Source organism: Ambystoma mexicanum, chromosome 3q (genome assembly GCF_040938575.1).
Source record: "Ambystoma mexicanum isolate Mex_15411 chromosome 3q, UKY_AmexF1_1, whole genome shotgun sequence".
NCBI lineage: Eukaryota > Metazoa > Chordata > Amphibia > Caudata > Ambystomatidae > Ambystoma > Ambystoma mexicanum.
This window is the reverse complement of record NC_090926.1, coordinates 599995980-600010986: the sequence shown is the minus strand read 5'-3', so window position 1 is coordinate 600010986 and position 15007 is coordinate 599995980. Positions and strand designations below refer to the sequence as shown.

General features: G+C 44.0%; 1 protein-coding gene across 2 annotated transcripts in view; it reads left to right on the top strand.

The window, feature by feature from the left end:
• Positions 1 to 3782: 3782 nt before the first annotated feature.
• Positions 3783 to 15007, top strand: part of ABCC3 (ATP binding cassette subfamily C member 3) — an 804906-nt gene continuing 793681 nt past the window's right edge. Inside the window, exon 1 of one of the 2 annotated variants that reach the window (XM_069654462.1) lies at positions 3783 to 4004. In XM_069654462.1, coding sequence (XP_069510563.1) covers positions 3969 to 4004 — 36 coding nt within the window. In that variant the 5' untranslated portion in view covers positions 3783 to 3968. The remainder of the gene's footprint in view (positions 4005 to 15007) is intronic. The other variant, XM_069654461.1, reaches the window with a different exon arrangement.

Genomic DNA, 15007 nt, shown 5'->3' with positions numbered 1-15007 from the left:
GGACAGTGAGGCTTCAAGGTAAGCATCCAGGGTCTGCTGCTGTTGTATGGTGAGTTTTTTTTCCAGGTCTTTTCTTCAGGGCATTTCTTAGTGCGGATAGTAAGGAGCTCCGGAGTGAACCATGTGTTTTGGCGAAGCAAGGGTTTTGCTTTGCTCCATTTAACAGAAGTGAGGGTGACAGCTTGCAGTAATGTGCTGTTGCAGAGATCGACAAGGGTTTCTGGGTTGGGTGCTAAATTGTTGAGATCCTTAAGGGTCAATGAGAGGTGGTAGACCACAGTCTTTGTTATGGTTTTTGGTGAAGCGGTCCAAGGCTTCTGGTCTAGCTGAGTGGATGGGGCTAGGACATTTGCTGAAGGGAATTTGGAATGTGATGGTATGATGGTCGGACCAGGGGTACGTTGTGATGGTTCGGCTCGAGGTCTTGCATTTGAGGTCTGCTATCCAGTCATTGGTGAGCCCCTGAACATTGTACATTGTTGCGTTGGTACTATACTGTTTGTTAGGACGAGCTCACTGATAGCACCTAGAAAATGATGAAAGTTCTGGCACCTGTACCCTCACCTTCTCAGTTTTCAGCTTCAGGATTATGAGTTGTTTCAGAAGGCAAGTGGGCAAGGACCATTAAGAACATCATGTCAGCTTCCTTCTTTTTCAGGTGGTTATCACACGAGGTGTGACATTTCAGGGTGGCAGGAGCACATATGCACAGTGTTGCTGATGAAAGAGATAAAAGGGTCAATTAGTAACAGAGGTATTACAGTCCCCTCAAACTTCAATTGTTTACCAAGGTGGGTGGTTACACAATTGGGAGGAGGCAGAGCTACCAATGGTGGAGTTGTCTGGAAAACTGAGCATAGTTAATACTTGAGATTCCTTCATGGTGCACCACAACATTTGGGGACATGGATTCATGAATGATTCCAGAATTCCTAATACTGGGTTTGTGAAAACAGAAAAAATAACAGGTTTAGAAAACTTGGAATATATTAGCATACCTTAAACTATAAACACACTGGACAGGGGCAGCTCGTCCATAGTTACCGAGGGGGCGTCGACCCACCAGCCCCCTCAACCATTATGGAGGAGACGGGTAGCCAGCCCAGTCAAATACTGAGCGCTCCCATGTCTGCTTTTTCCAGCAGAGGGAGTACTACTGAGCTAGCTCTGGTTGAACTATCAAAGGGAAGCACGGTTCCCTTTGACAGTTCAGTTACCCAGCAACGCATGCTCAATGAGTCATGCAAGACTGGGCGCATTTTAAATTTAAAATTTTGCTTCCCCAGCTTTGCATAGCTCATTGGAAATTCTGGCTGATGGGTTGTGTGTCTGTATGTGTGAGGGGGTGCTCCTGTGCCTCCCTGCACATACAGACAGAACAAGCTGGAGCCAAGCATTTCATCACCCACGCTGAGGCCCCTGCACGTATGTGCAGGAACCATTAAGGTCTTGATTCCTGATTCATGTTTACGCTGCAGGAGCTGAGCGCTGGGGAGGAACCTTCAGGACCAGGGAGGAAAGTACATTTATGTCTGTTTATTTATTATTTAAATCTGTGTGTGGTTGCATGTATGCTCGTGGTGTTATAAGTGAGTATGATGTTGGGTGCTCGTGTGAATGAGCAGGTGCTTCTTTCTGTGTCAATGTTGTATGAAAGTGTGTGTGTTTGCATGTTCATGAATTAATTAAATGTGTGTATGGGTGCATGTATGTTTGTATTATGAGTGAGAGTATGATGATGGGTGCTTGTGTGAATAATCATGTGCTTGCTGTGTGTGTGTGTGTGTTTGTGTGTGTGTGTGTGTGTGTGTGTGTGTGTGTGTGTGTGTGTGTGTTTGTGCTGGTCACTGGAGCTGATTTTGGTGAGTCAGGGGGAAGAAGGTTGTACAAAAAATGAATTTTTAAATTTAAAATGCCTTTGTTGCACAATCCCCTCCACCCCCACCATCCAAATTCAGCTCCCCTTCTGAGGGTTTGTGGGGCCCAAGGGACAGGTATGATATTTTTGTTACTGGACATCTATCATAGATGTCCAGTAAAGAATACCATGCTTTTCCCCTGGTGCGCCAGCGCTTCGCATACACACATAATCACATTGATGTTGTGCGTCTGTGAGCTGCTGAGGGGCCCAGGGAACAGGTACAGTACTTTTTACTGGACATTTATGATAGATGACAACTCAAAAATAACAGGCCTGCCCCTTTGGCCCCCCAGTGCTTTGCAAACACACATAATCACTTTGATTGTGCGTGTGTTTTATGCGCTGTGTGGCCCAGGGGAATGTGTTGGTATTTTTTTACTGGACATCTCTCATATGTTTCCAGTAAAATATCCCATGACTGACCCATGTACCCCCCAGCACCCTGCATACACACAATCGCATTAATTGTGTGCGTGTGAAGCACTGGGGCCCCAGACATGGAATTCTTTTACAGGGTATGCCCAGTAAAGAATGCCAGCCCAGTTTGTGCCTTGTACCACTGGTGCGCCAGATAGTGATGACTGGTCCTGGTTGGCCAGTGCTCTTCAATCTAGGGGAGCTAGTAGATCCTGTAAATGTGATGCAAAGCTGTGCTATCCTGGAACACTGGAGGGCACACACACTACTTTGCGGAAGTGGGTGTTTGGTCTTCTTTATTTGGGAGGTGGATGATTTGATTTGTGATGGCAGAAATATTTTTCAGTTGACGATAGAGGCAGGCCGAAAGGAAGTTTTAATGATCTGTGTACATAATACTCTCACTATTAGGCATATTCTCTTAGAATCCGATTTCATCTTGGCGGGGCTAATTACTGGCAACTGGTTAGGTAGACATAATAAAAGCTTGGCCATTAACATCTATGACCCTCCAGGATCTAAATCAAGTGCTGCAATCAGGAATACACTGAGAAACTGGTTGATAAGTGAACATTACGTCTATAAAATCCATGTCATCATTTTCGGAGATTTAAATCCTTAAATAACATCATTCCACTTTAAATTAGGCTCTCGAGAACTGACGTTAGCAATCAACATTCCACCTCCACAACTTAAGCAAACTACTTATAATAGCAAGGGAAATACATGTTATGCATTCCTGTCCCAATATGGCTTTGTCATCTTGAATGGTCGCTGTACTGTAGACATTCCTGGAGAATTTACTAGGGTTGGCTTTAATAGTGCCTCTATATGTAGACTATTGTTTTGTACAGGCCTCTTTTTTTATTTATTTCTAAACCTAGCTGTTGAACAGAGTGGCCCCTTCCCGTTGGTCAGCTCTTGCACTTCCTGCAGTTTGTGTTCTGTGCCACTGTTTACTTTCCTATGCCTTCTAGCTGCCGGGGTGCCCCCCTCGGCAGCAATGGTCATCATCAATGGCACCCTTTATGAATGGCCTCCTCCCTTGCTCTATTCTGCTTCTCATTCAGCACCACTTATTGCATCCTCCTTTGAAACTTTGCTCTCTCCTCCTTGCATTCAGGTACCTATAAATACAACGTGCAAAGAACATCAGTAAACGCAAAAAAATTGGCACATCCAATGTTTGTTTACTCTCTGGGTGACACCAAAATCAGTCCCTGCCTGTGGTTAGAAGCTTAAGACATCTGATTTATAGTTGTGCATTACACGATTAAAACAATGACATAAAGAAAGGTATTGATTTCCATCTGAAAAGGCCACACAGAACGAGCTATCATTAAAAGCCGCGAGAGAAACGCGATGCCACACGAGGCCGAAGCAAAGCAGCGTGGAGCCAGGCACCGGAGGCAGAACTTGAAGGGGCTTGCCCTGCCAGAGCCCCACCCACGCCAAGCTGAGCCGAAGCCAGATGTACAGCGCAGCCCCGGGATCACAGCAGGCTGGGGCTGGAGGAGGGAGCGGTGCCCGCTGAGCCTTTCACGGCAGCAGCAGCCTCTTCCTGTTCTGGCTCTGGGCGTCGCACCCCCTCGCTTTCAGGACACCACTCCAGGGAGGTGTTCAGCGCGGCATGGAAGCCTTCTGCGGCCCCGGCTCCAAATTCTGGGTAAGCAGCGCCGTTCAGACTGGATAGGAACGCTGTGCATGTTGTGTTTACAGTATGTGATGGATGCGGGCACTGATGGTTGCGGGGACAGGAGCATCATTGCTTGCCAGTCACAGTCGTGCTTTTCAAAAGACGTTCCGGGTCGGTTTTGGTAAAGGTGAGCTGACACCCGAGCTCACACATGCGGCGGGAGGGCATTTCGGAACGCCGAAAGGGAGATTAACAGCAGAAAGCCCCGGGGAGGAAGTAAGCCACTGACCACATACCAACATGTTTGGTTATGAAAGAACGAGCCAAGTCTTGTGCATTGAACGCCGTCTATTTTCAAAGCTGCACATGCAGTACCATTGAGGGTCTGCTCTTATTGCTGACGTCCTGACTCTAAATATTCGGTTTCTCTGAGAGGCTACTGGTAACTTCAGGGAATCGTGACGGCCCGCTTTCACTTCTCCATGCACGCGCACGATGACGCGCATTTCATGACTGGGCTGGGAAATAGCGCTTTCACACAGACGCTCCTTTCCCCAGCCCCCCTCACTTTACAGGCTGCGAGCGCTGCCTGTGAGAGGCTAGAGAATGGCGAGGTATTCACGCAGTGCTATTATAACCTCGTGCTTCTGTCGCTGCCACCCCCTAACAATGATGCATCGCCGGTGCCAGGGTCTGCCTGCTGTGAAAAGCATGACTTGCAGTTTTTGGAGTGGTTCCCTTTGATGAAAGGCTTGGCACCATGGGAAGCATTCAGAACCATGGCGGTGTGTGGCTTACAGAGGCGAATGCACGCATTTGAAAAACACCCTGTTATGTGTTATGCACAACTCACCTGAACCTATTCAGGTGGGCCTTAATTGGATGGTCAATATAGTAAGCATATGCCCACCTTTAAGCCTATGTCTCAGCGCTCTAGTGTCAACCAGCCAATCCTGTATACAAACATCACTAAGGCCATACCATTATATAAACACCCACCCAAGGCTCTACAGGTCCACATGCGGGCACCACCCTGGGAATATGGACCACTCTCTGGCGACTGCAATTTTAGAAAAGGCAACCCCCGAGGAAATGCCCAGCGAGGGCAGGGCACATAAAAAGTTATTGCTTGTATGGTTTTATTTTAAATTACGCAAGTCGAGTAGCTTAGCAAATGCTGCACCCCAACATTTCGGTACCAGCCCAGGGCATACCCAGCATCAGGAGAAGTACACCTCAGTATCTGGGGCTACACCCTGCGTACACGACAATAGCTGGCGTCAAGATAGTGTATAGAGCACAATTCTGGCATCCGCACAGGTTATACAGCACAATCCGACCACACCAGGAGACGCAGACCACCAGTATATTAACATGTGGGCAATTACCGCAGTGTGCACAAAACATTATCCCAGGCACCACCTGGCCACTCTGCATGGATCCCTGCCCGGCCGTGGCCCAGCGCAGTTTCATTGTTCTTGATATTATGGGCCTGATTCACAGAGCGTTTTCCTATGGGATTGTGCCATTATAAAACACTTCTGTGAAGCAGGCCATATGTGTGTAATGCAAGTACTGTGCACTAGGTGTATTGCTGTAGCATGCAGAGGGATTGAATCAGCCAAGGAATAGTTAGTAGAGGTATCCTACTTTATTAATACATGTATGGGGACAGTGCAATCGTTCTTCTCTGAGGGGAATGTTTGCTCTTTGTAGTGTTTTCTATGATGTATGTTTTTTATTTATTTATTTGTTGTATTTGTTGGCAGCGCCCAGACCCGGAGGTATCAGTGCGCTAAGAAGGCAGTACATAGAGCGCTGTAGGATGGTTAGAAACAGTCGGGTTACATTTCAGCATAGATCGTCATGTTCAAGCGTGGGCTGTAAGAGTTACACATTTGGTAAACAGTGAGGTTTTTACTTTCTTTCGGAAGAGTGGGTAAGTGGGTTGTTATGGATTTGCTGAGGGATGGCATTCCAGAGTGAGGGAGCGATGGTGGTAAAGCAGGAGTCCCCAGCTCTCTTTCTGGAAAATCTAAGTATGTGCAAGGCAGATGTGGTGGAAGAACAGAGATTGCATGTGTTGTGTTTCTTGGTACGGTTCATGAGGTAGGGGGCAGTGTTGTGTAGGCAGCGGTAGGTAGGTGATAATAAGGAGTTTAAAGTCTATACGATCTTTGATGGGGAGCCAATTAGCCCCCCATCTGATTTGTGAGATGTGATCGGAGCAGTTAATTCCCAAACAGCTCTGAAATCTTTATTTTGGAACAATTAGAGTTTGTTGATGTTTTTGTTTGAGGTCCCTTCTATGATGGCATTGCAATAGTCCAGTGTGCTGCCTATGAAGGCTCTAGCTAAGGTGAGGCAGTTGTTAGGAGTAAGGAATCTTCTGGAGAGGTTTATGAGTTTGGTGGAATAGTCTGCAGTGGAAGCAATTGCTTTGACATGTTTTTGCATTTTGAGTTCAGTGTCCATGTAAATGCCTAGTGTTTTGACATGGGCTGAGTCCAGGATGGTGTTGCCGTTGATGCAGAAGGAAGAGAAAGCAGGACTGAGGTGTTTGAGGCGGTATGGGGATCCCACGATAAGGAGCTACATTTTTCGCCATTCAGGCAGAGATGATCAGTGGGCATCCATCTCTGTATGATGCTGAAGACGTGGTTAATGTTGGTGGAGTCTAGTTTGTGGTTTCCGGTGGTTTTGAGGAGGACTTGCTTATCATCAGCGACATTGGTGTAGAGTATGTTGAGGCTGTCTAGGTGGTCGAAGAGAGTGAATTGGATATCCCAGCCCTTTTGATGAGTAGCAAATACCCTTGGGATGGATGGGGATGCAGATTTTATTCATACATCAATAATCGAAACGACTCAGGTAGTTTGATGAAAGGAAATCTGTTTTACAGTCAATTAACTAAAACAGGGAGTACAATGAACATCAGCATCATCTCGATCCTCTTACTCAATGAATCTTACAAAAAACTGAGGTTATATTAAGCAAAATCGAGATCAGTGACGTGTTGACCTGCGTCATTACCAAAGTCATCCTCTGTGGCAAACTACAAAAACCTATTGAGGGAAGTGATAGGCTCTAAGTGAATATCTAAGTATAAGTTCCATATCAGTATAGAGCAGTGAGGGAAAGTGATAGGGTACTTAACATCAGGTGGGGCAACTAAGCCCTCCCCTTACAATGGCCACTATGAATGTCACTAAATGCACAACATCCCATTGGCTGCACAAACTATGGGACCCTTAATTACGCGGTCCTCTGCAATTATTTGGCTTCTTAACCCTGTCAGTATTTTTCCATCTAAATCTAGAGGCTTGCAGACTGAACATCCAGGTGCGGGAGAGCTCGTTTTAACAATAGCATCCCACCAATTAGCAAATCAATCCATCATCACCTCAATGGTCCAGTATCAATTAGGGCTTTGAAGCCTGGCCTTGAGTTTGTACTATGCTCTGAGAAATTCTAAGGAGCGTGGGCACACTCTGCCCTTGTGTGTAGGTGTGACACCTCGTTCTTCCAACTTCATTCTTCTAAGTGACTGGAGACCACAAAATCGAGCTTTTTAGTGTATTAAAATACTATTTTCCAATAGTCCTCTGACGTCGTTTGGATCAATCCTTGAAGCCTGTTCTTTCACACAAATGTATCCGATGTCAGTTCACTCCAGTTTGATAAGACCCTGACTTCTTTGGCTCATCCAACTCTTTCACTGAGATTAATTTTGTAATTCAATTTGCTTTTTAACTGCGACACACTGAAACAAGGCCTTTGTGCTAACATCCAGCACTGCTTATAATGTGTAGTGGAAACATCCATCTTTTACTCGTCCGTATGCATATATTTATAGTGGCGCCTGCCGCAATCTATTCACTATAAAGCTAGCCTCAAGATTACTTCGTCTGCTTGCGTTTCTCTTGCATCGGTACACGTTTAAACTAACTTAATATCTTCATCTGTTTCTATGGCATAAGCTTCTTCACTTTGATCCCAATATGTCACTTATCCTTGGTACTTTCTTGATGCCTTATAGAATATGGCATTCTCTGGTCTCTGCATCTCTTCTACAGACGTCAGCTCAAGTCTGTGTGACATCAGCACTCATCTTTGCCACTTCTCTGCTCTGCTTCTTCAGGAATCTCATTCAAATAGCCTCATATTTTCTTGTATGCAGGTACGGTTTTCTCAATAGGTACCTTGCCGCCCAGATCTTCTTAGGTATTGGCACTTTCACTGGTACTGCACAGAGTCCATACTCTGCTCTTTGTCTGTTCAACTGCTCCGTGTATGTCTCAAAGTCTGGTTTCCAACAGAAAGGTAGTTGGAGTAGGGTACTTGGCTCCTCCTCTACAGGTTTGGTATAGATGTTAGAAAGGGTAGGAGAAAGTCAGGAGCCTTGTGGGACAACACACGAAACAGGTATGGGGTTAGCGCATACAGGCCCCGCGAAGACCCTAATGGATCAGGCAGATAGGAAGGAATGGATCCATAAGGTGGCTTCTGGGGCAAGGTGGAAAGTCATGGTGAGGTGTTTGCAGAGGATTTCATGATCTACCAGATCGAAGGCTTCAGAGAGGTCTAGTAGGAGGAGGATTGCAAGCTCGCCATTATCTTAACATGGTCAAGATGGATCTTGAGTGCGAGGAGGGCAGATTCCATATTGTGTTCGGATCTAAAGCCTGATTGGTGGGTAGCTAGCAGATTGTGGTTTTCAAGGTGTGATTGAGGTTGTATGTAGACAGTGCAGTCCAGGATTTTGAGGAGATAAGGTACTGTGGTGATAGGGTGGTAGTTAGTGGGGATGGCGGGATCTAAGGTGGGTTTATTTAGCAGGGGCGTCACCCATGCTTCTTTGATTGCAGTAGGAATTCTGTTGGATTTGGATGATGCATTCATTTAGTTGGCTATGGTAGGAGCCAAGGTATTTTTGTATTGGAGTTTGAAATGTGTTAATATGTAATATATTTTATTGAGATGAAAGGTTTGTAATAAGCAAAGCATCTTAAAAATAATAATAATAATAATAATTCTCTGAACACAACTGAAAAAGAATACTGAATTACTATACACATGTAGTAATGATAATAAAATGTCGAGGTTGATTTCTGTTCAATCACTGGCATATATTGAATGCCTTTTGATGTGGCTCCTTACAATGTTTGTACAATACATACGAAAACCGCTGAGTACTATGGAGCCACCTGAATATAAAGCACATCATCTCAGAGTGTTGAAAAGAGGAAAAGGAACTCTGGGTACATTCCTATTTTACATGTATTTATTTATTTATTTATTTATTGGTTCATTTGTATAGCGCGCTAGGCCCATGGGCATCAAGGCTCTGGAGCAAGGTACAAACATTTGCTTAGGCAGTCGAAAGTGCTTGTAATTGCCTGTGATCAAATACTCTTGCTGTAGATGTTTTTCAGACTTTACCATGCTTCCTCGCACATGTCTTTTTCAAATGCTTTCACAGAATGCAGTACACATATTGATTTTTAAATATAGCATTTTTCTTTGCATCCTTTTCCTTCTGCATTGATTTTCTAACACAAGTAGGGCTCGTACGGGTCTCTGCATTTGAAAGGGGGAGAGTGACTAAAAGGGTACGAGGGGGACAATGGCTTAACCAAAAGGGATACATTGGTTAAAAGTTGATGAATTTGGTACATGCCTGGTGATTGTGTTATTTAATTTGATCAGCACCCTTTGTACCAGCTATGTGCAACAGGTTACTCTGTTTAAAAATAAATCAAGGCTACTACTATATCTCTAAGCAAAAGGAACAGCTGCATATCTGCACATGTGCTGCAAGGTCACTTTCAAAGATAGATGCACAGTTCCCAGTGCACTGCCTGAATAACTCAAATCCAAACTGTTCAGATGCATTCCAAAACATACCTTATGCCACCTGCTCTATATCTGGACATGCCTGTTCCCTGTGCAAAAGTGATTGCTAATATAGCCCGGTTCACTGGCAATGTTGCACAGCTGTTGGGCAATTTTGAACTGAAATGTGTGCCTAATGTCCTGTGCAACAATCCTATTGAACTCAATTGACTTCAGTGATCAGTTTAGAAAGGGCATTTGCACTGACTGCCAATCACAAGAACCCGATTTTTGCAATGTGTAGTCTGTGCAAAAATCAGTGCTACATTGCATGTTCTGATCCAAAAATGCCTGTCATCTGTGACATATACATGTGGGTAGATTACTGAATCTTTGCATGGGTGCAAGTGCAATGTATGCCATTTGAGCAAGTGTAAAGTGTGACGCTTTGCAAACATGTATTCTTTATTTGCATTTGTGCAGCATGGTGAAGTTTACCCTAATGCCAATACCACTGTATATTAGCATTAGGCCAAACATTGCCCTTGGGCAAAAGTACATTGCAGGCATATTTTTGAAGAAGGGCAATTATTTTCCTAGTTATAATATTGCGAAAAATGGCACTAAACACCAAGTGCAAAGATAGTGTAATGAAGCTCCTGCAGGTTCTTCCTATTCTGTTCAGCCTTGTAAAATCTGCAATATAGCTCCAGATGACTGTTGCACCCTAGAACTGCACTTTTAAGAATAACCCTTAAAAACTTGCTGTTCCGACTTCTTCATTCCTTATGCGTTTGACTTTTCAAGAATAGGCAATCTTGCTGAAGAAACTATCATTAGATAAAACAAGAAACCTTTACAGGGATAAGAGACTGAATCCGATTACCCAGCCCAATATGAAAGTCAGGGATGTCCAGCTTTTCTGTTTTCCTGTTATTTCAATGTCTCATACCAAACCATTCTACAGTGATCTACAATGGACCACATACTGCAATGTAGCCCGGGGTAAACATCTGGTATGTATACACTTATATGTGCACAACATTATCATCACGATATGTTTTCAATGTAATTATTTCCATCATACACACCGCCATTGTACATAAATATAATGTGAACAGAACGTACCTGCACATGCAAAATGTACTTTGAAGAGGTACATGGAAAGGGTTGCTGTTGTCCTTACACTTGAGGTTTCCAGATCCACGGTTCAGGCCTGGTATTGTCACAACTCGATGGGGGGAACGCCCTCCTCAACTTCCTCCCAATCACACTCCTGGCCTTCCTTAGAGCATGCCAACGTGCTGTTGCAAGCCTCATAATGGGAGATAAGTAATTTCACAACATCTCAGGCATTATAAGAGAATTCCACAGGGTACACATGCCATCCAGGAAACTCTCCAATACTGCCGGCATCGCATGTAAGAGGACTTTTCCCTGCACATCAGCCTAGCTCACGGGGGATGTGCTTTTTAGGGCATAGACCATTGTGAGATGGGTTTAAGCTGGCTTGCATAGAGAAAACCAGGAAAAGGTCCTCCTTCTGCTACCCCAGACTACTGGAACATGATCTTGGTCGCAATCAGCAGCACCTCTCCAATGCACCTGCAGTTCTGTAAGGCCCTGAAGACCCTGGTATTCAGGGAATTCCGGTGGGTCCCTTAGGACGTGCTACTCCTATGGATATACCATCTCTGTAGTATGTGATATCCAAGCTACTATAACCTGTAACCTCCCCATCGAACACCCTCTATTACCCATTATTACCTGCACAGTGCTCTGTTGCTATTGAGCTGGGCTGGGCTGACACTATATAAACTCAAATACAAATACAGTACTGGTGGCCAGCATGAATCATCCAATGGGGAGTACAAATGCTCTCCACACTGTGAGTCAAAGGATCATTTGTGGTAGCCCAAATGGCTGCCATGAATATTAATACATAAATAGCTAAAGCCCTCTGAGAAGTCAAATAAGTTGCTTTAGTCATGGAAGAGATTTTGGAAGACTTCAATTAGAAGACCTTCAGCATCAATGTGGAAGAGGGCGGAATGAATGCTCGATTTCTAACTCTTACCGACAAATAGGGGCTTATTTGCTTTGGTAAGTTGTTGATTGAATGGTGTTTTGGTATTTGTTCTGATGTGAAGCTGTGGAGAAAGAAGAGGGACTAACAAGGAGGAGACACCTAGCAGTGAATGGTTTGAAGCCAGACCTCAATGCACCAGTAGGATACTGAAGAAGATACAGGAAAAACTCTTTAAAGGGTTTACATTGAGAGAGGAACCCATCAAACTTTCAAAAGACTCAAGGAGGGCTTGAAATAAAGAGATATCCTTAAGGAATGCAACCCAGGCATAGAGCTGGATATGTCTCCAGACTTGTGGCTATATATGTTGGACTTCATTATCATAGACCCTAAAGTTTCCATATATATTTGTATAGAGCCAACAAGATGGATCAATAAGAACATCTGTGCTGGAGTGGATGTGCAGCAGCCCTTGATGTCTCGATATTCACAAGCTATGGTCCTCCTGTAAGGAAAGAGAAGCAATTGAACAGCATTTTGCTTACATCTCTGATTGGACATGATTGAGTGAGAAACCTTAACGTGTGGTTTATTCTGTAAAATACAGCAGAGATGTTTGGAATGGCATTTCTTCTCTTTAGACAAGCAGCAAGTATGTAGTCTAGAATTCAGCCGCATCATAAGTCTGCATTCCATGCCTCTCATGTGTTCATTTCACAGCTACCAGTGCGGCCCTAGCCAATGAGCAAGCTTGGAATGTAGACTCTAAAATCTCACAGCTGGTAAATATTTTGATTCTCAGGACAGAAACATTTCCTGAGAATGTGTGTGAATTATCAGTTGAGGGACCACCCAATAAAACGTTTACAGATTGGTTCAAATTGTGCATTTTACAGAACACATTCTGTGAACATTTGTGTAAAAATGTGTAGGGTAATCAATTAAAAATGTTCAATAGATGCCAAGTCACCAACAGTGCACTAGAGCATTTGCCAATGCATTTTCATGATGCCCTTGCGGACAATATAGGCCACTATTCCGCCAATGTTAAAGAAATGCTGGCTGCACCCTTATATAGCAGTATTCCCATGTACGAATGTGCTAAATTTGCTTAGCCTATATTTCCAATAATTATACTATAAGAAATAAAGTACATGCTCTTTGGGCCTATACATGCAGGTATCCCCATGTTAGTACATATACTGTTGGCTTTGTCAATAATGGTAGTAAAACATGCCATGCCACTGTAGGAACATGTGCATATTGCCAGGATCGAAATTAAGATTGGATAAATAGGAGCTAAAAGTAGCTCCTGGTTCTCCAGCATTAACCATTGATCAGGAGCTGCCACTGGGGAACATGGGGCTAGTAAATAGTGTTGTGCAAATCTAATTTCCACATGAATGCAAACATATACTTTTGTCCATTATTTAGGACCCATTATGCTCTATATATTGTATAGATGTGACCTGGTATCAAGATAATCAGGCTATTCTAGGCTGCAAGCAAGAGATAAATAGCTCCGTTCAATAGCAAACCCATATATTGACTGCATCAATGTAGGCCAATATGCTCATGTACAAACACTTGTTGTGTTGGCTTCGCCCATAATGCCAGTACACATGCCATGCCCTTGTAAAAAAACAACACCCATCTCAGCTGTACCAAGGTAGGCCAGCATGTCAACATAGGAGCACTCATCATGTTGGCTTTGAGCATAATACCAGCAAAAATGCCATGCGACGGTTAGAAAACATGCCCATGCTGGTTGCACAAATCTAGGCTATTTCCCCCATTTTATAGCACTCATCATGTTTACTTTGCCTATAATGCCTGTAAAAAGATACCCCGCCACTGGTAGAATGCATGTCTATATTAACTATGCCATTGTATGCCAGTATTCACACTTCAGAAAACTTATCATGTTGACTTTGGCCATAATACCAGTAAAGACATGACATGCTACTGTTAGAAAACATGTCCATAATCACTGCATTAGTGTAGGTCCTCCCCATATAAGAAATCTGTTCATGCTATCCGATTGCCCATAATGCCAGTAAAAATAATAGGTCACTGTTAGAAAACATGCTTATATATTTTTCTGGAACCTAGAAATTCTCACCTCCCCCTCCCATCAGAGGTTATTCTCCTTGGCCGTAAGTCCCCACACAAATGTATATATCATTCTTTGCACACCGATATGCTACAACATTAGCACTGGACTCTCATTCTCCCATTCATGCATGCACACCTACTCTACAACATTCTTACCATGAATTCTCTCATTCGTGTGCACATTCCACACTCACATTCTAAAACATTCACACTGCACTGATGAACATGCAAACTTACACAGACACAGCTCCTCGCATGCACACCTTCATAAATAAATAAATAAATAAATGCATACACATGCATGATTTTATTTCCTTTCCTACACAACACTGATGTCTCAGGATTCCCATCATTACCAGGACAGTCACACGCGCTGCTATCATGGCACTCTGCCTTCTGTGCAGTCCACACAGAGATAATAGAAAGTAGGACAGGGTGTAAATCAAACACCTCTTCCTTCCTGGTTCCTGACATGTGTGGCAAAGCTAGAGCTCCTCTAGATGATCCCCTGGCCCCTCACACTGTACAGCAAAGTGCAGGAGCACTCTCTGCGCATATTTGGGCCCGCTGCTCCACAGCCTGCATTCCAATTGGGCGATGTACGTCTGTGGAAGCAAAACACCCCGGACTTACATGGCCCATTGAGCATGTGGTGACTGGGCTACAATAAGCCAAAGGAAACCATATTGTTCTACAACGCTAGCTCAGTGTTCTATGTCCAATTGCTGACACACTTTTTTTCGAAATAATTTTCTAAAAACCTGGGGGTTCCCCCCTTCAAACCTCTTCTCCCTATATTATTACCCCTAACCCACCACACGCCACCCTTATAACTCTTTACCCATCCCCTATATATGTCTATGAGTTTTTCGAAGTGATTTGGTTCATCGAAAATTACTTTGGAAAAAAGGTGTAGGCAAAACAACGCGATACCAAGCCCAGGATCGCATCCTCAGTTGCTTGCTGCGGCTGAGAGATTGTTCAGTGTTAAATATTTTGTTTGCCTCCCCCATAATGGGTGATGAGCCAATGTCTGGACACCCATTATGAATAA